Consider the following 23,474-nt stretch of genomic DNA (forward strand, 5'->3'; position numbering starts at 1 on the left):
CAAGTTGGAGTGGGTGGGAGTTGAATCTAGCTGCTTGTTAAGGTGGAACCAGAGCAGCAGTTACCCAGAAGTGCATTTGAGAGGAACATAATCGAGTGATTTGTTTTCCTCATTCTCTTTGTCATTTTGTGTACTTCCTTGTGAAACCTAACTTAGCCCTATAGAGCGATTATTCAAAATGGAGCACATTGATGCTCATTCAAGCATTTATCTTGTGCACTTAGTAAAGCCTTCTGCCTGCGGTTTTATTTCATATGTACTAATTGTGAATTGATTCTCCAAATTTGGATCTTTACGTAGTCAAAAACGGCAGAAAGGTTAACTGGTTATCAGGCCCAAAGCCAGCAGGGGAACCAGACTCTGAGCTTTCCTAATGGAAGGCAAGTCTCTAGCCCTCCTACAAAAAAGTTAGGAAGCAAAATGTTCAAGTATCTATCTAAGTAATTTCATTAAGATGAGCCAACTTGGCTGCTCCCACCACTCAGTCATTTTAGACAATGAGTGACATCAGAGCTGTGATTGAATGTGAGTTGTTTGGACAACTGGGGTCTGTCCTGAAGATCAGTTGTTTTCCTTCCTCCTTCTCTTTAGTTAAAAGTCTAGTTAAAAGATGGAGCTTTCTGGAACTGTGTGAATAGCATTTCTTCTTCTTCTTCTGATATTTGTGGACTCTTTAGTGCAACTGGATATCTATATTAATGTTTTCCCATTGTGTGATCATCCGTCCTCCTCTCACCCCGGGGACCTTGGAGGGAGATGATTGTGCTGATGTCCTTTTAGATTTAGGGTGTGGTTAAAATGCCCTAAAGAGACTGAAAAATTCCTCCTTGCTACAAGGAAGAATCACGAGAATCACTGTATCTTTCTTTTATTTTTTTATATCATGCCTGTGAGACAAATGGAGTGAAACTGGCTTAGGAGAAACTCACTAGCTGTAGCATATATATGTTACGAAATGATATATAAGGTATGATATACATCATAGGCAGGAAATATATAGGCATTTGTACTTGACTGGCACTTCATCAGAAACTTGAAGAGCTTCCTTGTAGGAAATAAACAGAAACCATGATGCTGCCATGTTTCTTTAAAAAAACCCAAAAACTCACACATTAGGAGTCCTTGCTTTTCTGCACTTGCTTAATACAAATTTCCCATTCTCCATAGTATTTCACCCCTCATTATTTGGAGAATGTGTGTGTTTTGATCTCTGTGTCATTAATTCTCTGCTTCAAAAGCTGTAATGAATTGCCCTGTGGCTGATCATCTGGTGGGGTCTGGAGACTATTTTATCTGGCAACTGATGGTGAGAAAAGTAGTGTGTAATCATATATATCTACTCAAAAGTTCCCTGTTAACTAGGATTGTATCCTAGTTGTATTTTTAATTCTGTATTCTTAAAACTTCATATTGAATTTTGCAATACAGGAGAAACGGATTATTTTCGCTCAGGTTTACTTCTGCAAATGGGAAATAACTACAATGATATTTTTTTTAAGATGCACTAGTAAGATATGTGTAGGGTGCCTTTTAGGGATTAAACTTCATTGCATATCATTTTTGAGATGAGCTAAAATGTGTAGCTGAGAGGTTTTTTTTTTGCATGCTCTCTGTCAAATATCTGTTGAAGGCAAGTCTGGGAAAAGTGAAAGGCATCTAATCTTGCTAATTAAGATTACACTGTAAAAGCACTGCAAAGGGCCAGTGTGGAAAGAACTGTTCTCATTGTATTTTGTACCGCAAAATCTCTGGTATTGCTAACTCCATTAATCTCTGCCCTACCCTTATTTGAGGGGGGACATCTGTTGAACTTGTAAAAAGAATAATCCAATTTACTGTACTGAATAGCAGGATCATTCTAGAATATACAATTTCCCCAGTTATTACACACAAAATTCCAATGTATCCTTCAGGTTATAATACTGGTCTGGGGCAGCCCATCCCATTTTGCCGCCCCCACTGAAGCCTTGCTTACTGGGGTTGCATGGCAACAGCTTCTGATGAAATCTCGTTGAACTCCCGCGAGATCTTGCCAGAATCCACTACTGCTTCTCCAGTGATGGGTGGGGTGTCAGCAGGGGTCCCGCCCCATGGGATTCCACTGCCCAGGGGGACTGCCTAAGTCCACTTCCTGGTCTGACCATGATACTGGTAATATCATAATATAACATGGAAATTGAGGTGCCTTCTCTTGTTGCTGTAGATCATCGAGGGTTGCTTCATTGTTGACAATTAAGCTTTAATATAAACAATCAGCTTACCTCTGACATAACCAGATACAATTTATGGCGCAATATATGGGTTGAAGGCACATTATCAATAAGTCACATGAATTAATATAATTTAATTATCGTCATCATCGTCTTCTTTTTGGTTCAGAATCTATAGTGGAACAGCCGGCTCATTTTTTATATATATTCTCTTCTCTTCCCTTTCCCACCTGATTTTAGACATATGAAAATCCATGAGAAGGATCCAAATGGCACTACTACAAGTACAGCACCTGCCTCCCCACTGAAACGCAGGCGGTTGTCCACAAAACGAAAACACAGCCTAGAAACCGAGGCAGACAAAGAGGAGCGAATTCCAGCCAAAAAGGTTTTTCTATAATGTTTTCTGCAAAATTTCACCATACGTTGAAAGCACACCCAACACAAATTTGCAGCACATGACTTCACCCAAGGAATCCTGGGTGATGTAGTTTCCTCCTCACACAGCTACAGTTCTCAGGATTCTTAGGGGGATGTCATGTGCTTTAAATGTTTATGGGATGTGCTTTAAAAGTAGGGCGTGGCTCTGCCCAAAGTTACATTCTCCCCCTCCCCCTTTCCCTTTATATCTTTCCATTTATTCCAGGGATGGGGGAACCTGCAGCCCTCCTAGATGTTTTTGGACTCCAACTCCCATCAGCCCCAGCCAGTGTGGCCAGTGGTCAAGGATGATGGGAGTTGTATTCAGACAAAAATATGGGGGACTGCAGGTCCCCCTTCCTTGATTTATGTGTGGGGTGGGGGTTTTTTTTGAAGAAGAGGATGATCAGCTTAAAATTATACATTAGAAATTCTCTTCATCACATGGCAATGGAAGAGAGGAGGTGGGGACATAATAGGCTTGTGGTTGCCAAAAAGTTCAAAAATGTAGGTGTGTATGTGTGTGTGTGGTACACATTCATTTTTATGAAGTGACATGTGCTATGATGTCACCTGTAGGGAAGTAGGATGCTTTCAAAGGTGGTTTGAAAGTCATGCACGCCCTACATCCCTATCTACATCAGACCTGCCCACTCAGTCCCTGAGCTGGGTCTTTCTTTTGCTGAGGAAGGAAGGTCCGGTGAGGGCGTTTGTCTGAATGGGAGTTGACCCCTCCATGCAGCTGGGGGCGTTGCTTTGTCAGGGACTAGAACCAAGTGGAGAGTTTGATTCGTGTTCAAGCAAATGCAAGTCAGAGCCCCCCCCCTCCATGAACCTCCCTTATGGACCTTCCTTGCTCAGTGCAGGACGATCAGGGCCAACGCACACAAGATTTGGATGTGCCCCAAGGTTTTGCGGGCGGGACTTGGTTGTGTGCCTCTGTCCTGTCGTGGCTTTTAACCAGGGCACATTCAGGCAAGTTTATGAGCACAGCCTTCTGCGTTGCTTCAGCCTGGTGCCGTTTTAATGCAGTACAACGTTGGGCAAGTGTGAATGAACCTGACAGATGGCTGCTACTGTGCAGACAGACACAAAGGAAATCCAAAGGTCCAAATGATCATCTCCATATCTGCAGTGGCTGACCTGAAAAGAGGATGTCACTAAAACATTGAATACAGCGTTTTTATGTCTGCTGTTCTTATAAGACTGTTGATTAAAAATATTGTTGTTTTTCTCAGAATCCCTCAAATTTCATGGCTGGCAATGACCCTCTTCTCGGAAAGCTGTTTTCTTTGATGTAGAAACACATAACAAGTCACCCTCCTCATCTTATGTGTTCATATTCTGTATGGTGGGGAGTATTTAGTCTTGGGCAAAACAATGGGAAGGTTCAAAGCAGCCCAAAGAGGCTGGAATCACACTCCATGTGAATTTGTGCACTCAGTCAGGTTTTTGCATGAGAGAATTCTCCCTTCTCTACCAAACAGGCCGTGGAGGAACTGCAAAGTGGTGAAGCTGAGAAGAAGGCCGAGGATGAAGTTTATCGTTGTCCAGTGTGTTTCAAGGAATTTTTGTGCAAGTATGGGCTGGAAAGCCACATGGAGGCGCATCCAGACACCTCACTGAGGTAATAAAAGAGCACGGGAGATGTGGCTTGTTGTAGAAGATTGTTGTTTGATGCAAATGTATGTTCCAACACATTTTAAGCCCTCTTGAATTCAGTGGGACTGAGTAAATGAGGTTATTTATGTATTAAACCTCATTTGAATCTGACTTGAGGTTATGTTTTTTTAAAAAACAATTTAAATGTTCTTCCAGTTGCTGTAAGTTTTTGACCAAGTGGCAAAAGCTCTGGGGGTTGGCATGGTGCTGATAGGATTTTTGTTTTGGCAAGTTGTGATGAACCATTGTAGGGGAAAGGCTATGGTTTCGTAGTTGAGCCATCTGCGTTGCATGCCAAAGGTCCCAAGTTCAGTTCCCGGCAGGGCTGGAAGACACCCTCATCCTGAAACCATGGAGAGCTGTTGCTGCTGCTCGTAGTCTGGATAGACAGTACTGAGCTTTGACAGACCAAATGGCCTGATTCAGTACAAGACAACTTCCCACGTTCTATGTAATCCGCTTCTTGCAGATGAGATACCAGAGTCCAGATGCACTCCATATGTTAAAAGCACTAGCTAAGCTCCCCCATCAATGTGCCTGATGGTTGCGCATTTGGCAGCAGTGGGAAGAGGCCCTGCATGCATTTTAATGTATGAGCATATAATGCCTCCATGTGGTGGGTGTTGAAGGGGAATCCTTGGCAAACTGAAAAAGATTCACCTTTCTCATGGAGCAGCTCAGCATGCATTGATGGATGTAGTTGAGTTCCTAGGATACTCCTTTTATCAGGGAACTATTCATGTTGAGCATGTTAAAATCCAGGATTTGGGGGCTAGAGCAAGTGTGCAGGACTTTTGCTAGGAAAGGTAGCACATGTTGGGTTTTGCTTAAAACAAAAATCCAGTTTAATTTTATTAGTTTATTAACTGGGTGAGTGTTCCTTGGCCCCCTGGCATTTGTGCTGTGAGGTTCCACAGGGTTCTGTTCTTTCCCCAGTGCTGCTTAATATCTATGTGAAGCCATTGGGAACGGTCATTAGACGTTTTGGAGTGAGGTGTCACCTGTATGCCGATGACACGCAGCTCTGTTTCTCCATAACATCAGAAGAGGCTGTGAAAGCTTTGAACCTGTGTCTGGATTCAATGTTGGTGGACTGGATGAAACTGTCTTTGAATCCTGGGAAGACAGAGGCTCTTTGGTTGGGTGGCTCCTTTGTTCAGGAAATTGGCAAGTTACCTGTTCTAGATGGGGTTGCACTCCTTCTGAAGGAGCAAGTGCATAGCTTGGGGTTTTTCCTCGGAGCATCCTTGTGACTAGAGGCCCTAGTGTCATCTGTGGCCAGGAGTGCCTTTTACCAGTTGATTTGCCAACTGCGGCCATTCCTCAACAGGGATAGCTTGACCGCTGTAGTCCACACATTGGTAACCTCAAGGCTGCATTACTGTAGTGCTCTCTGTGTGGGACTGCCCTTGGGTCTGGTTTGGAAGCTCTATCTGTTGCAGAACGCTGTGGCCAGATTGCTGATGAGAGGTTCTGGTCAAGAAAGTGTAACACCATGGTTAAAACAACTGCACCGGTTGCCCATCTACTGCCAAGCCAGGTTCAAGGTTCTTGCATTGACTTGCAACTCCCTGAACAACTTAGGTCCACGCTATCTCAGGGACCACCTGAACCCTTCCATCCCAGCTTGATCACCGAGATCATCTTCAGGAACATCTCTGATTGTTCCCCAAGTTGGCGAGGCTCATTTGATGACAATGACAAACTGAGCCTTTCATGTCATTGGCCCGGTCAAGTGGAACACCATGCCAATAGAGATTATGAGGGTGCCTTCTGTGCCAACTCTTAAACTTTTCTATTCTGCCAGGTCTATGCAGGCAATTAAGGGTACATCCACCACAATGGTCTACTGAAGTTTTTAATTCTTTTGCTTTTAACTTGTTTTCAACTTGTTATAAATTTACTACATGGTTTTATATTGTTGTGAACCACTGTGATATATTTTAAAGAAAGAGCGGTATATAAACAAACAAACAAGATTTTTTACACTGCCTAGTAACTAATGTTCTCAGTAAACAGTACAATTTAAGAACCTTTAATTAAAAAACAAACAAGAAAAAGCTTCATCACCATAGAACGCTTCTCATTGCCTTTTTTTTCTGTGTAAGATTTGAGTGACCTGGCTTGGATTGGTACAATGAGTGGGCATGAACTAGTGACAGGGCTGCCCTCTCTCCCCCCCCCCCCCCCCGTTCTGGTATTACCAAATGAGCAACATTCATCCCAGGGCAAAATAAAAACAAGAACAAAAAAATGCCTGGTATTACCTTGGATTTTGGTATCGCCTTGGTGAGTGAGCCCTATTATCTTCTGAAATACAAAAGTCTGGAGGACTAAGGCCCTCCTTTGTTTACCCACTGAAGGAAAAACACATCCTTAATCCATTGATTAGGTAAGAGAGACTCTTCCCTGCCTCCCCCCCCCTTTTTAGGGCAGTCTCTTTTGATGATGTAAAGCCTTTACATTATGCATCTTTGCCAGATAATTATGGTAAGGACAAGTCTCCTGGGGGAGTGGGAATAATGGGACCTTTTGTTATGTTAGACAACTGGCTGGAGCAGTGAGGCCTCTTGCCATGGAATTAACTCTTCCCATTGAGCCTCTCCTCCTAGTGAACTATCCTGAAGTTACACCCTAATTAGCTGCATTAGCTAGACAGAGCAAGGCCATCTCAGGGATGTCTCCTGTGAGGGACCATTATTATCTCTGGCTGGTGTTGCAGGCACAACACTATCCTTTTCATCCTCGCTCCCCTCCTGCTAGGGCTATTTAAAGGCAACAGTTTTCTGCCCCACCAGAGAGGCTCCAGCTATTTTGGTGCGTTTACATAGGAATGACCGATATAATTAGCAGAGCAGGGAAATGCCACACAGCCAATAAGGCAAACAAGAAGCCGCCTCGGCCTTCTTCTCTCAGAGCCTTTTTCCTTGTGTGCGGCTTTCTATCCCTGCCAAGGCTATAAATCTTCTCCTAAATTGCTCATCGGCTTCAGAGACTCAAAACACGGTTTTCTGAAAGCTGCAGGGCTTTTTCTCCAAAGGTTCTCTGCTCTGTATCACTGCCCCACTACTCAATTTACCACAGTTCTCTCGCATGGTTTCAGCTAAGGCTGAGCAATGTCTAGTTTTCAACATCATGGTATAACCCCAGCTAAACACTGCAATATACCAATAGATCACTATGTCTGAAATAAGGATGGAACTATGAACAGTGGCACCTCGGCTTAAGAACAGTCCGGTTTAAGAACTATTTGGTTTTTAAAAACTCCACAAAAATGGAAATGATGTCTTGGTTTGAGAACTTTACCTCGGTGTAAGAACGAAATCTGAATGGTGGAAGGGCACCGGCGGTGGGAGGCCTCATTAGGGAAAGCGCGCCTCAGTTTAAGAACAGTTTTGGTTTAAGAACGGACTTCCGGAATGGATTAAGTTCATAAACCGAGGTACTACTGTAGAAGCAAACAGGATAACGTCTTGGCAACTGCTACTACTTAAGAGGTCTAAAACCTGTACTATTTTACTTACCTTTAACACATTGTTACAACAGAGCAACGGGTGGCAGGAATCACGAGAGAGGCGATGACGGGCTTCGTGATTCCCCCACACCATGATTTTTTACACAGCACACACCACGGCGTGATTTGCGATATATTGCCATGTCGGATACAGTGGTACCTCGGGTTACATACGCTTCAGGTTACAGACTCTGCTAACCCAGAAATAGTACCTTGGGTTAAGAACTTTGCTTCAGGATGAGAACAGAAATTGTGCTCCGGCAGCGGGAGGCCCCATTAGCTAAAGTGGTGCTTCAGGTTAAGAACGGACCTCCAGAAGGAATTAAGTACTTAACCCAAGGTACCACTGTATTGGGAAACAGTGTGGACCTCAAAGTGATAATGGGTGATGTATTGATACCTCACCCAGCCCTAGTTTAGGCTGAGAACCAGGTTTGATCCCTAGCGTCTCTAGTTAGGGCTGGGAAGGACGTCTACAGAGGCGCTCAGCCAAGGAGGTCTGAACTGCTTGCTTGCAGGGGGCTTGTGCCCTCCACCACACCATCTGTGTTGATCTGCCTCCATCCTCCACCCCACCCCCGGCCTTTCTCTGATTTCCTACCTCCTGTATGAAATTAGGCTGAGGATTGTCAGTCCCGTCCGAAACACTCGTTCCATTAGTGCAAGAGCTTCCCCTCTCCTCCCATGTTCCGCCTCCAATTTTGCTCCTAGTGTTGTGGGAGCCCCAGAACAGATTTAAGGGGGTGCAAGGGAGGAGGCTATTGGAGGGGAAGTTGCGTTTTCCAAGCAGAAATCCTTTTGCTGATAGAATGTGTTGCTTAGCACTGTATTGGATACAGGCCTAAATGTTTGGTAATGGTACTAGTCCCTTTTTATTTTTTCAGGCGAAAGGGTGGTAATAGCTGTAAGCTGTCTTGTTGGTCCAGCTACACACACGGGCAGGGGGAGCTTTTTAACTTTGGCTTCTTCCTTGGACATCACAGCGGCTCTTGAGAGTAGCCACTGTGCCTTTGCTCTGCTCACCGGCAACTGCGGAGCAGCTGTTTGATGATGCTGTTTCTCCTCCTCAGAGCCCATGTGTGGAGAGACAGAGGAGGGTTTTGTCCCGAAAGGAGAGCAATGTGGCAAGCTGGCTGGTGTTAATAGGGACGTTAACCAGTGCACATTTTGACAAGGGTGAACAATGAAATCCTTTCAACAAGGAATAAGTCTCTTGCTTTAAAGTGCTAACTGGTGTTTCTTCTTTTCAAAGCTGCTATATAACTATGTTAAAGAACAGCATTCCTCTCTATGCTTCCCTCCTGGAAGCAAGTTTGATTCAATTTTGTTTTTCAAACAAAGTAGCATTTTTGTAGATTTAAGAAAATGATTTCTGTTAATGACCAGTGTGTGCTATTTGAGTGTAAATGATTAAGCCTCTCATTGGGTCAGTGCAGCTTGGGTTAATTTTTTGTTTTATTACAGTGGCTAACATCTACCTGATTTTTTTTAAAAGGTAGTATAGGCCTAGGCACTAACATTGGGCACATTACAAAGTTTGGTATTTCTGGATTGCTGTTGGCTTTTACATGAGCGAAGTTAACTATGTGCTTAAACGCCCATTGAAAATAAGCAGAACCTAAAAGGCTTCATGTAAAATGGAACAGTTTTGCCTTTGAAAATACATTCACGTATGGATACTAAAGTGCCTTTGAGCTTGTACAAAATGCCTTTCTTTCACTCTTAAGAACCTGCAAGCAAGGAATGCACAGTAACACAAAAAAGGGATATAAATGCAACCCACACACCTTTTTCTAACATGAGCTCAAAGTGGTATATATGGTTCTCATTGCTCACAGCAACCCTGTGAGGTAGGTCACCCAGAGTGTTGTGTGGCCGAGTGGGACTGCCTTGCAAGCATAGCATCTTCTGCTGTCATTTGTCGCTCTGCTTAACTCCTTCTGTCTTCTTCAGTCTCTTTGTTGAGTAACTTAGCCCTTCCTTATTTGACTTGACAGTCTGTGTGGGGTATTCTTGTTAGACTGCAAGCTTCTCCCTACCCCTCTTTTTTTGACATCATCACGCACAAAGTATTTCCATATGTTTCTAAACCTTTTTCAGTTTGAGGTGTCCAGCTCCTTGCTTTTAACTAATGCTCACTCGGAAGCCATTAAACAGAAGAAGAAAAGTGTGCTGTTTTTTTAATCTACTTTCTTCAGCACCTACAAATAGTTGGCTCTTATTGTGTACTTTTCCTCATATAGTAGTAGTAGTAGCAGCAGCAGAAATTAGGCCCAAAAATGTGAAAAGGAGTCTCACTATATTTAAGCAAATATTTGTTTATTTTTCTTACCCTTTATTACAGTTAGTACTAAAGCATTGAGAGGCCACACGAGTGCTTATTGTTAAGCTGATTTAAGTGTATTCTGGTGCTCAGCTTGGCAATGCCAGTCCAAGAAACTGGTTTCCTGAAGCAGAGGCCAAATGGTACCTTTTCCCCTTGCGGAATTACTATGCCCCTTGCAAGCTGAAAAATATCCATCTTGAAAAATAAAGGCAGACTCTTCCTTTTACTGATGTACGGTAGTTGCTGGGGAGCAGCAAAACAACTCGTCAGCTGCCTCTGTGTTGGCTCCTTTTACACCACAAATAATGGCATCCATAGTGGTAGGAGGCTAGTCAATTAACAAGCAAATGTTGTGGACTAGTAACTTTTGACATTTGCAAGACCACGCTGGGATGAGATGAGGTCTGCTACTCCTTGACGTGGGTGGCGCTGTGGTCTAAACCACAGAGCCTAGGATTTGCCGATCAGAAGGTCGGCAGTTCGAATCCCTGCGACGGGGTGAGCTCCCATTGCTCGGTCCCAGCTCCTGCCAACCTAGCAGTTCAAAAGCCCGTCAAAGTGCAAGTAGATAAATAGGTACCACTCTGGCAGGAAGGTAAACGGTGTTTCCATGTGCTGCTCTAGTTCGCCAGAAGCGGCTTAGTCATGCTGGTCACATGACCCGGAAGCTGTACGCCGGCTCCCTCGGCCAGTAAAGCAAGATGAGCACCACAACCCCAGAGTCGTCCGCAACTGGACCTAACGGTTAGGGGTCCCTTTACCTTTACCTTTACTCCTTGAGCTGCTTGAGATTTGCTCCAAAAAGCCCTTTTTGTCCTCCCTGTCTGTTGTCCTGCCTCCCTGCAGTACCAGTGAATAATTGAGGTCAGTAGCAGGGGAAAACATGAGAGTTTTGTTAATATTTCCCTCAGCCCTTGCCATCTTCCATGGACCCAAGTGGTTTGCTAAATAATAGTATCACTGCAGCGTGCGAATTGCAAGGGTTTTTGAGAAGCCCAAGTGGGGTTTGCAAATCCTGGGAGACCTTGAGAGTTGAGAGACTGCACTTACAATGACCCTCATTGTCTTTTTGGAGAGATTTAGAAACAAGGTGCCAGAGAGTAGGTGGGAGGTCTTGGGAAGAGTGGTGTGTTGAAATCAAGAGTGTCTGGCTGATACAGGCTGTTTCAAATGTTTCTGGGTGACTACTTTCCCCTGCTGGCTTTTGCTTCAGTTTTCCATCTGCAGTCATGACAACAGGTGTTGAGTGTTACTTCAAATGCTTTCTGGCCTTGCGGTGATTCTGTACTCACATTATATGAAGTAATTCCAAGATACCTTCTCTCTCTGTGAAGCGTTGCCTATAAATTTTCCCCAGGGCTCCGAATTTGCAGTGGTCTGTGTTACAGTGGAAATGCTGTTGCAGTAGTAGTAATAGTAGCAGCAGCAACAACAACAACAATAACAAACAACAACTATTTCAGCCTGCCGGCAACGCCTATAAAAGAAAAAAAAGTGGAAAGTGAGGAGTTCCAATGGGTTCAGGAAGCTGTTTTCTTGAGAATTGCAGTGATACCAACATGCTTATGAGGATTGGACAAATCACTGAGTTGAAGTAGTTGCAGGAGGCAGCATGTTAACATCTTCTGGAATAAGTATAAAGAAAAGGGAAATTAAAAACAAAACAAAAACAGATCTTGAAAGGCAATTGGAAAGCTTTTTTGTGCTTGATAAAACTGCTTCCTGCACCCAATGGAGTCGTTCTCTTTGCATTTGGACTTGTGGTGCTCACTTATTCAGTATGACAAGCAAAAATGAATGTTACAAAATAAAAATTAAAACGCTATGCTTAGGAAAAACCCAGTTTCCAATGAAACATACCAGAGCACTTGCATTTACATATTGCACCAGAAGAAGACGAGTGGAAGGAGACTCCGAATGATAACATGGAAAGTTATTTAGATAATAAAGATTTTCAAAAATCCATATATTCCAAACATCTGAGGAATGGTTGGCTTGCTGCCATATTTGTATTGTGTGACCAAAGAAGACCCAATGGGACACAACAATCTCAAGGACCAGGGAGGGTGGGCAAGGATTTGCTGCTGGGACAAGGAACTCCAGGAGCTGGTAGTGGAATGGGGGTGGGGAGGGATTTGAGGTGTTAAAATGCCAATGACCAGTCCTTTGTACATACCTACCCACTGTATGGCCTACCAGGCTGGGTTGTAGCCTACAGTTTATGCATTGCGATCTAAGTATCTGGCCTTTGTTGAGGAGCCAGGAGTCTTACTAAGCTTGTCAATATGGCTGGTGAGCTGCCTGCAGCTTGGGTTATAAACTGTCTGTGCTGACTTCAACTACCGAGTTTCCGTGATGTGCTTCCTTTTGATGCAACTCTGAAAATACTAACTCAAGTATGGTGCATCCTTGTGTCGCATTCCCACACTGTCACCATCCCCTCACACTCTTCTCCAACGCCATGACAGTGGTACGGAGAGCTGGATCTGAGCCTCTGTGTATCGAGCCAAGGGTATATAGCTGGCTGACTCTTCCTTCTTGTAGCCTCGAAGGACTGCTGACCTTCTAAGACTAGAAGATGGACAAGAGTAAGAAAACAGGTGCAGCTTGCCCTTAGGCAAGTTGTAAAATACAAACTCCTGTTGGTTTTGGTATTGTACTGGTATTATTTGATAAGTAGCTAACAGAGTAGATGACAATAGATGGGTGTTCTGTTTTTGTTGGGGTAGGTGGTGTGAGGTTTGCTGAACATTTAACCAGGTATGTGACATGGTACTTTAAAATTCTTCATAAGTTCTTTTTCTTCTCCCCCCTCCAGGTGTGACATCTGTTGCCTTTCCTTCCGTACGCACCGGGGTTTGTTGCGGCATAATGCGGTTATTCATAAACAACTTCCAAGGGACCCACTGGGAAAGCCTTTTATTCAGAATAACCCTTCGATTCCTGCAGGCTTCCACGATTTGGGATTCACAGATTTCTCCTGCAGGAAATTTCCTCGCATTTCTCAGGTATCTGCCCCATTTGGCTTGCTTTCTTTCTTTCTTTCTTTCTTTCTTTCTTTCTTTCTTTCTTTTTGGGAACAAAGCACTTTTTGATCTGTGATTTTAAACCTGGGCTGTTTTTATACTGTATCTGTTGTGCTGAAAGGTAGTTTTCTGTTTTTTTGCTGAATTTATTTTCTTTTGTTGGTTTTGACCCTATTCTGTTGGGAGGGGGTTCAAGTATTGCTTTGTTTGTATGTATGCTGCTCAGGGAATATTTTTAACAGGTGACTCTATAAATTCAGCAATTAATAATTGTGTACAAGGAGTATACAAGCTAGCCGCTTCAGGAGAGTAGATGTTTTCTCCTTCACCTCTGGCTGCGTGACGTTTATTTGCGTTCTCGTGTGGTGTCTCGTAGGTCTGGTGTGAAACAAACCTGCGGCGATGCATCAGTGAATATCACCGGTATGTCTGTGAGGTGTGCAACAAGGCGTTCCCCATGCGCTCAGCACTCAAGCTGCACGCAGAGACCCACGCCGCGGATCAGGAAAGAGACAAGCACGAACTGCCCTCGGAGGACCCGGACCGGAAAGCTTACATGGCATCCTTGGGGCTGCAGCATACCAAAGACGTTGAACCTGCCCAGCAGGAGGAGCTGGCTTCAGATGAGGCCCAAGAAATGCAGCTCCAAACACTGAAATGTAACCTACCTCAGGAACCTGGTAGTGCTAACCAGTTGAACATGTCTCCTCTGGAGGCTGCTTCTGTGGGAGGGCCGTTCTCTGTCCTCGCCCCCACGAAAGAAAACATGAAGCTCCTGTCACTACAGCCTTTCCAGAAAGGCTTCATCATTCAGCCCGACACTAGCATTGTCGTCAAGCCCATTTCCGGCGAGCTGGCGGACATCCAGCAGATCTTGAAGATGGCTTCCTCTGCGACGCCGCCGATAAGCCTCCCGCCCCTCTCGAAGGCGCCTCCTGTCCCCTTGCAGTCCCTCTTCAAGCACATGCCTCCGCTGAAGCCAAAGCCCTTGGTGGCGCCCAGGACGGTCGTCGCAACGTCGACGCCTCCTCTGCTGGTCAGCACTCAGCAAGCCTCGCCCGGGTGCGTCAGCCCAAGCCTTCCTCCGGCGCCACCCAAGCCGCTCAGAACCTCCGAAGAGTCGACTTTGGCCTCTCACCTTCCTCACGGTAAAGCAGGAAACCAACCCAGCCCTTCTCCCCAGGCCAAGGCAGAGCCTTTGAGCCAGAGCGAGATGAAAACGCAGCTGGAGCAAGACAGCATCATCGAGGCCCTGCTGCCCTTGACGATGGGTGGGAAGATCAAGCAGGAGGTCATGGAGCGGGACTTCAAAGCCATGATTGCCGGGGCAGCAAGCAAGAAGGCCCCTGCCGTGAGGAAAATGACGTTCCCGTGTCACTTGTGCAAGCAGGTGTTCGCATTCTCCGGGGTCCTGAGGGCTCACATCCGCTCCCACCTGGGCATCTCCCCATACCAGTGCAACATCTGCGACTACATTGCCGCCGACAAGGCGGCGCTGATCCGGCACCTGCGGACGCACAGCGGGGAGCGGCCGTACATCTGCAAGATCTGCCACTACCCTTTCACGGTGAAGGCCAACTGCGAGCGCCACCTGCGGAAGAAGCACCTGAAGACGACGCGGAAGGACATCGAGAAGAACATCGAGTACGTGGCCAGCAACGCGGCAGAGATGGTGGATGCCTTCTGCTCTCCGGACACGGTGTGCAAGTTTTGTGGGGAGGACCTGAAGCACTACCGAGCCCTGCGCATCCACATGCGGACGCACAGCGGCTGCCAGAAGAAGAAGCCGTTTGAGTGCAAGGAGTGCGGCACCGCCTTCTCGGCCAAGCGCAACTGCATCCACCACATCCTTAAGCAGCATTTGCACATCCAGGAGAGGGAGATCGAGAGCTATGTGCTGGCTGTGGACTGCACACCTCCCGAGAGCCAGCCAGGCACCCTGCTTCTTGAAGACAGCACCTACCTAGACCGCAAGCCCATCGCCCCCTTCCTGGAGTCGCAGAACGGCTTCTTGAGGGGCGCCCCTTCTCACGCATCGATCAAACTCGAAAACGCAAGTAGCTTCCCTATGGAATTCGACGAGCCTCTGGACTTCTCGCAAAAGAACAAAGACCTGAACTCTGTGCTGGTGAAGCAGGAGAGCCCGTTCGGGTCTTCTGTTTACGACGGCTCTATGGAGCCCATAGACTTGTCGATTCCCAAAGCTCCAAAGAAGGAAAAAGACGATGGCGCTCCGAGTCAGGATACAAAGGAAGGGCACGAGGAGAATCTCCACAACGGCCAGCAGTCTCCTCCAGTGAACAATAACCCGGAAAACAAAGCTCCCGGGCATTCCCAGCCATTGAAGGGTCCACTGCATTTGACAGTCCCAATCATTTCTCCCTCCCTCCTGGGAAATGCTGCCTTGCTTCGGCCCTTGAGGCCTAAGCCACCACCCCTCTTGCCAAAGCCCCCCGTGGCGAAAGAGCTGCCACCCCTTGCTTCCATTGCGCAGATTATTTCGTCCGTGTCGTCTGCTCCCGCTCTGTTGAAAACGGACGCTGTGGACTCTGTCCCCAAAGCAGCTGCTGGCCCTGAGAAGCTGGGGACCCCAAAACCGAAAGCAGCTCCCGCGGCTGCAGCCCAGGCGGACCCCATCGTTTCTACTGACTTGACGCCGCATGCATGCAGCCCCAACGGGCCCCAGAAGTCCACCACGTCTGGCTCTGTGAAAAAGAGAGGCCGGAAGAAAGGGGCAAAGAACAAGCTGAAGGCAAGCAGCAGCAGCAGCGTGGACCTGGAGTCGAGCGGGGAGTTCGCCAGCATAGAGAAGATGCTGGCAACCACAGACACCAATAAGTTCAGCACGTTCCTGCAGTCGACGGAGGACTTCAAAGAAGCAGCGGCTGACCCAAACGGAACCAGTGAGGAGGAGAAAGAAACGGCCGAAGACAAACTCCTGGGGGGAAAGAGAAACGCTTACTCAAATTGCTTTCAGAAAATCAACTGTCCTCATTGTCCGAGAGTTTTTCCCTGGGCGAGTTCCTTACAGCGGCACATGCTCACTCACACAGGTAAGAGAGTTTTTGTTGTGAAATGGCCTTGGGGACCCATGCAATGGATGCTTGCTGTAGAGCACATCCTTATAGATTTGGGGTGGGCTGGGGGGTCATTCTGGCCTAAGGGAAATGGCCAGGATGAACCAGCTTTAGTACACAGAGCCTGGAAGGGTGCAGTGGGGTTGTTCAGAATGATGTGAGCTCTTACCCAGTTAACCATCCAGCAGGTCATCTTTGAGATAAACCTACTCAAGTGTTCAAGTGTGTGTTCATACGTTGATGAATAGGCCATTTGTAATGACTGACGCTAGATGTATTGAATCAGCATGCATGTAATGCTACAGGAATATAAGCTTGCACAACTAAACCATGGTGCTTTGGAAACCAAGAAGGAAGTGATGGGAATGGAGTTGGAGGGAACACACATGCAAGCTCGGGGATTGTCCCCATTCTGCCCAAAACGGCTCAGTGTCATGTGCGATCTGATCCCATAGCATCTATAAGTGCTGTTTTGGTTGAGGGCTTTCTTATGCCCTAATGCAAAACTTGAAGGACTTCTGGAACAATGGTTTTGCTTGAGTGTTCAGTGTTCAGGATCCCCAGTCAGAAATCTGATGGGCTGGGAAACATTCCTGGCCAACTGCCTGGAGAATCCCTGCCAGTCTGGGTGGACTCTACTGGGTTAAATGGATCTTTTGGTTTAGGCTACCTGCCACACTAGTCTGAGGAAACTGCAGAAAGGGGATGAGCGGAAGGGGAGAAACAGCAGAGGGAGTGCTGCTCGGTCCTGTCCCCCAAGTCCATATCTCTGCTTCAGATCCCCCATAGTAGCTATTCTCCCTTGTGGGATGTTCAGTTCCCTTTTCCTCCACGTTTATAATCCTGAGGATTAGAGAAATTTCTGGGGGAATGGTGGGATTTGGAAAAGCGAAAGAGCATTCCAATGTTTTCACTATGCCTCTACTTCCATCTGCCACCACCAAAAGTGGCTTTTCTTACCTTAAACAAGCTGTTGAGCTACCGTTTAAAAGAGCGTTTGCATGTAACACATAGTTTGGGCCTTACTATAAGTCTAATTCTTAAGTCCTCTAAAATTTTAAGACTGCTGTGAATGTTGTGTTTGGCTGCAGCTCTGGCCCTCCTCTACCAATCCCCAGACACACCATAATAACCAAACAGACCTCCTTTCTTGCAGTGGATGGCCATAGTTGGTGGTTCTGTTTTCATATCTAAGCTCATGGTGTTTAGTTGCGCGGTTCAGAGGCCACAGCTGCTCTCAAAAAAGAAAGGCAGAGCAAAGGACAAAATAAACTTGAGCAACTATCACAGTAGCATATTTTTCTCCCACTGGTTTGCTACTGAAAACTCATTGTGCTCATGGTAGACATCTTGAAAGTGAAGTGGTGTTACTGCTGAAGGATCTCGAGCATCCCTGGGGAATTTTTCCTGTTGAGGTTCTCTGGTTCCAAATAAGATATTTGTAGTCTTTCCAGTCTGAAACAGTTGGGAAGTTTTCTCCTTCAAATGTAGCACCCTGCATACTTCCACATTCGTTGCAGAGAGCAAGGGTCAACCTCTATAAAGTTTTCCACAGCCCAGAGCTTACTTTTCAGAGGCATCCTAGTGAATGAGATACAGGAGCAGTTTTCTGCTCACCTGAAGCACATCTTATCCAAGTTCTTTCAGATACTTGGCTTGCAAAATGCTGGGACACTCGGGTGTGCAGATACTGGTGGCATTGCTGGGTTACCTTTTAGCTTTGCAAGGAAGGCGGGTGATGAGAGCACACTGAAGCTTTATTGACAGAAATGAGGTAAACTCTCTATAGGAGTACACTGTACTGAGGAATAGGCCTCAAAATGGTGTGTGTGTGTGTGTGTGTGTGTGTGTGTGTGTGTGTGTGTGTGTGCAGATTGCATATTCCAGGTTCATGTAAACATAGTCCCTGGTTAAATTGTTGAACCCAGGGGTGCTTCTGAAATAACATGGTTGGGGATTGATATGAGCTCCTCTCCATCACCTATGCTCACACGATTTCCCCACAGTCTATAAGCATCAGCTAACCAGCTGTTAATTTTTATTTATTTATTAGGTTTACATACTGCCCTTCTTCGAAAGAATTTCAGGGCAGTTCACAAGATTAGAAATACATATAAGTAGTTAAAACCAAGAAACTCCCACCGACGCTGCAGAATATGAATCGGCCAAAGGCTTGGTTAAAGAGGAACATTTTTGTCCGGTGCCTAAAGATATATAATGAAAGTGCCAGACAAATCTCCCTGGGGAGAGAGCATTCCGAAAAACGAGGAGCCTTCAGAAAACTCAGTGCAGAGCATACCTATATAGCTTATTCGTTCATTGCCCTTTGCAACTTTAGTATTGACGGTTCTACTTACACATACATACACAGTGGTACCTCAGGTTACATACGCTTCAGGTTACAGACTCCACTAACCCAGAAATATTACCTTGGGTTAAGAACTTTGCTTCAGGATGAGAACAGAAATTGTGCTCCAGCAGCGGCAGCAGGAGGCCCCATTAGCTAAAGTGGTGCTTCAGGTTAAGAACAGTTTCAGGTTCAGAACAGACCTCTGGAACGAATTAAGTACTTAACCCGAGGTATCACTGTATTCAAAGTTAGTTTTCAGATCATTAGCAACAAAATACATAGAGAGTAAAGAATATCATTTCCCCCCAGTCAATTCAGCTCCACGATAGTTGTCTGTGCATCCCCCTGCCCCTTTGACATTGTGAACTATCAACAAAGTAAAAACAAATTAAAAAGGAGGCTCTGAGTGGTCCTGAAGAGCCTTAACTCTGCTAGCCCAGAGTCTGAAGCCGCTCAGAACACCATTGGAAGTCTCCACTGGCAGTTGCCTGTGCTGTGGCTGAAGCCACCAGCACTAAAATGTTGATGAGTCATTTGCTTGTGCAACAGACTTGGGGTAGATGGGGAAGGAAGCGGATGACAAAATGTGAACTTCTGCTGCATTCCTGAGATGTGACAGCGCCCAGGGAAGATCCCCCCACAGCCCTGACATTACATTAGCAAGATGCTTTCCATGTTAACAAACGAAAGGCTGAAAAGGGAAGGGGAAAGTCCTTGCTCCTGGTGATTGCTCTTAACGGCACCCTCACTGTCTGTAGTGCAGCCCACTTCTGCCTGTATACCTGTATCTGTTGCAGAGCTCGCCAAAGAAGTATTTATTTTGTGACATGGCACATGGAATGTATTTTTGAAGCCTGTGTGTGTGAAAACAGTGGGTGTTAGCTCATCTTGGAAATGAGCAGCGGCTGGAGTACTCTTGGGAAATTTGTCAACAGGCTTTCATGTTTTGGTGCTGTATTCTTCAGACATCACTGAAACTCATTTCACCATCTCTGATTTGCCACCTCTCTACTCAACGTTTATTCTTACCCTTCTGTTCCTTTGGGTTTAAATAAAATCAGGACTTAGGCAGTGATGAGCCGTTGCTGTATTTCTGTGTGAAATATATAGTTGCTTTTGATTTACACTGGCTTTGGTCAAGTGCCACAGAGGGTAGAGTTCCCTGCCACACCGAACTACTCCTTTGCAAAATGGAAAGTTGGCCCATTTTCACTTCAAGTATTTTCTATTGGTTTACATCAGTAATCAGCATCAATCTGTCAAATCTGAAGGAGTCGATTTTTCGCTTTTTGTTGGCAAGAGAAAGTCACTATTTGTGTAGTAAAACAAACAAAAACAACACCATGTGAACCATCCCAGAGACCTTCGGAATGGTAACCTTAAATTAGCAAGACAGCCAACAAGTCTTCCACTTCCAGGTCTCTGCATGTTGTGGAAATGATTTCGTGTGTGTTTTTTAAAAAAATAATAATCACATGATCCTTTCAAGTTCAGATTCAGATTTTAAGTAGTGCAAAAGCCAAGTTTGGGTGGAAGATCAATGTGACAGAAACATCCTTAAAGCCTGCATTGTGCTTTGGAGAGGCAGTAGTAGCACTCACCCTTGGCTTTCCTATAGCAGCTGATTCCTCCTTGTCCTATTCTCTCGCCATTATTTTTTGCATCCTACTGGTGTGTAGAGATCAGAGGTTGCTGTTGGCGCTGTGTTAACGTGTGAAATGGCAGACTCCCTTCCTCCTAAGGACATTAAACTTTTTGCATCTGAAAGAGAGCTTGGCTGGGGAGATATCTGAGCTTAGGATATTTTTAATGGAGCAGTGTCATAGTTGTTCATCAGAGTCCACATTGTGTTGAATAGTACAGAATCATGACAGCTGCACTGACATTTCAACTTGGATTCTAAAGTGTGATGAACTTGTTTGGAACGCCAGATGGCTAAAATGGGCTCTGCAAGGTGATGGCTCCTTGCAGCAGCTGGAACAGCAAGGAAGCTCCCTTATCAATAGTGTCTACTCTGAATGGCACAGGTTCCTTGGGGTTTCGAATGAACGTTTCCCTTGTTCTACCTGGTGAAGCCAGCAATTGAACCACATGACTCTTTGAATGCAAAGCGTGTGCTCTATCACTCCGCTGCTGCCCTTCCCCCAAACATGACTTGCCATGTGCTTCTCAAACATCTCCCAGAGAGAGAGAAGTGTGTCTTTGTGTTTTTGCCAGACATTTCTGTGGTGGTTAGATGTATGATGTAGAGCACACTGAGTCCTTTCCAGCCAGCCTCTGTTTGGCATCCATAATGCATTCCCACCCTAATCCCCCTTGCTCTTCCTAAGTTCCCACCTGTTTCAGCTGTTTTCCTCTGGGTCCAGCTCATTTTGTTGCCCTGACGTCCAGTTTTGCATGTTATCTTGTCAAATATTCGCAATCTGACCAGTCTCTCTTGGTGCTATAACATACTCTACTGGGAAAAACATCCTACAAACTATATACAGTGGTACCTCGGGTTACATACGCTTCAGGTTACAGACGCTTCAGGTTACAGACTCTGCTAACCCAGAAATAGTACCTCAGGTTTAGAACTTTGCTTCAGGATGAGAACAGAAATCGTGCTCCGGCGGCAGCGGGAGGCCCTATTAGCTAAAGTGGTGCTTCAGGTTAAGAACAGTTTCAGGTTAAGAACAGACCTCCAGAACGAATTAAGTACGTAACCAGAGGTACTACTGTAGAGATATGTCCAATGCAGATGTGTTTCAACAGCAACAAGGGGAGGTCATCCAGTGAAGACATCTCTGCGTGATAAGTGCACTACTGCATAAACCAATCCAAAAGCAGATATTAAAATCCTCCACAGTCAGCTGGCTATGCAGTTTCTTCTGGATTCATCTGGTTAGTGCAGGATCATGGTGTCTGAAGGGCAGGCTGTGTAATACAGTAGTTAACTCTGATACAGTTGAGTTTTCTTAACCACTCTGCTTCAAAATAGTTGCTCTGCTTTTTTAAGCCCAGAAGAGCTTAAACTTGAGTACTATTGTATTGGACACTTCTCAGGGGGCTTGAATTTCAGAGCCTTGATATTCAACCTTCCTAATTTTATTTTATATGTGAGTTGACTTAGGCCACAGCTGCAGTCTTAAAAGTGCTGTTTGGGAAGTAATTCCCCTTTCTGTTCTGGACTTCCTTCAGAGGAGGACTGAGCTGCTATAAACTCAGCCGCAGTTGCGCAAAGCAAGCAGAGGGTATAGAAAATCACGCAGGAGTTCCTGTGAGACTTTAGAAAGAAGATAAATGTGTTTTTTCTCCCTGCTCCATTCAGGTCAGAAGCCCTACCCCTGTCAAAAATGTGATGCCTTCTTTTCCACCAAATCTAACTGTGAACGCCACCTCTTACGCAAACACGGAGTTGTCAACTACTGTCTGAGAAGAAACGGGCTTATCCCCCAGTCTAAAGAAAGTGATGCTGGAGCTCATGATAGCACAGGTAGCTCTTTTAGGTTGTTCCAGAATTTAAAACAAAGTCGTGTTTCTTTTTTCCTTCGGGCCCCTCAGATGAATGACTGGCTAGGTGTCACAGCAGCACAGACATGTGTGATTACAATGAGGGGTGCCCTCTTTTAGGAAGATTATATCAAATCGGGCCACTGGGCCACCTAGTCCAGGGTTTTGCAAACTTCGGTCTCTAGCTGTTTTTGAACTACAACTCCTAGGACTAGTGGACAGGGATGATGGGGATTGTATTCCAAAAACAGATGGAGACCCAAGTTTGCGGAATACTAGCCCAATACTGTCTACACTTCATCAAAGCATTTCAGCTTGCTCCTGTTCGATCACTCTTATCTTCCAGGGTGATTTAATAGCCAGGCCATCTGCCTATTACCAGTCACCACATAATTATTTTCTATCAGCGGAGAGCCAATAGTGAGATGGTCAATCCGCCATTCCTTCTCCCAGAAGTCCCCCAGTATTATTTATACTGACCGGCAATGAGTTTTAGCCTGGGAATCTTTCCCAGCCATGCTGGGAAGCGAACTGTGCAAACTTCAAACCATCAATTTTGCATGCAAAGCAGATGCTACACTGCGCTGCAGTCCTCCTCTGTTGTAAATGCCCTCCAGCTCCGTTAAAGTCCAGTGTTTATAAGTAGAAAAGGCCCTCTGTTAAATCCTGCCCATGCTCCTCCTGACGCAACCTGCTGTTTTTTTCCAGGTGGGGCACCCAGAGCTGGAGAGAGGTAGTTTCAGAACAAGGAGGGAAGCATTCATTGTCCCCTCATTCTGGACATAGATGGCCCATCCGTACTTCATACGAGATCACCAAGGCTCACAATGTGTATTACACAATAGCTGTGCTTCTGTACAGCCCTGAGAAGGGAGTGGGTGCTGAGTAAATAATGACCTGATAGCACCCAGGGTAGTTGTTGTTTTCATTGCTTCTAGTTTGATTAAATAGGTTAAGCAACTTAGATACTTTCCCCCCCCCATCGTTACAGCAAGAGAGCTTTCCAGCAACACTGCCTTATTATGACCAAGTTCTGCAAATTGTAGTTGTGATGATAATAATAATAATAATAATAATAATTTATTATTTATACCCCGCATCTGGCCGGGTTTCCCCAGCCACTCTGGGCGGCTTCCATAAAAACCAGAAATACACTAAAATATCACAGATTAAAAACTTCCCTGAACAGGGCTGCCTTAAGATGTCTTCTGAAGTCTAGTTTGTTAAAATTACAGACATGCAGTGGACGCTCAGGTTGCGAATGTGATCCGTGTGGGAGGCACGTTCGCAGCGCCGCATCTGCGCATGCGTGGGTCGCAATTTGGTGCTTCTGTGCATGCGCAAAGCGCGATTTAGCCCAAACCCAGAAGTAACCCGTTCCGGTACTTCCAGGTTCG

General features: G+C 45.6%; 1 protein-coding gene and 1 long non-coding RNA gene across 14 annotated transcripts in view; one reads left to right on the plus strand and one right to left on the minus strand.

The window, feature by feature from the left end:
• Window positions 1-23,474, minus strand: part of LOC309348104 — a 436,068-nt gene that overhangs the window by 123,355 nt on the left and 289,239 nt on the right. The window lies entirely within an intron of this gene.
• The window catches only part of RREB1 (ras responsive element binding protein 1), a 126,760-nt gene that overhangs the window by 89,270 nt on the left and 14,016 nt on the right, over window positions 1-23,474 (plus strand). For 12 of the 13 annotated variants that reach the window (XR_014159125.1, XM_081872972.1, XM_081872967.1 and 9 more), the window contains 5 exons: window positions 2,451-2,598; window positions 4,118-4,257; window positions 12,951-13,140; window positions 13,535-16,211; window positions 21,896-22,060. Coding sequence is in view for 12 of the 13 variants with exons in the window: in XM_081872972.1 (XP_081729098.1) it covers window positions 2,451-2,598; window positions 4,118-4,257; window positions 12,951-13,140; window positions 13,535-16,211; window positions 21,896-22,060 (3,320 nt within the window). In the remaining variant the exon portion in view is untranslated. The remainder of the gene's footprint in view (window positions 1-2,450; window positions 2,599-4,117; window positions 4,258-12,950; window positions 13,141-13,534; window positions 16,212-21,895; window positions 22,061-23,474) is intronic. The other variant, XM_081872969.1, reaches the window with a different exon arrangement.

Source organism: Podarcis erhardii (genome assembly GCF_964252035.2).
Source record: "Podarcis erhardii genome assembly, chromosome: 8".
NCBI lineage: Eukaryota > Metazoa > Chordata > Lepidosauria > Squamata > Lacertidae > Podarcis > Podarcis erhardii.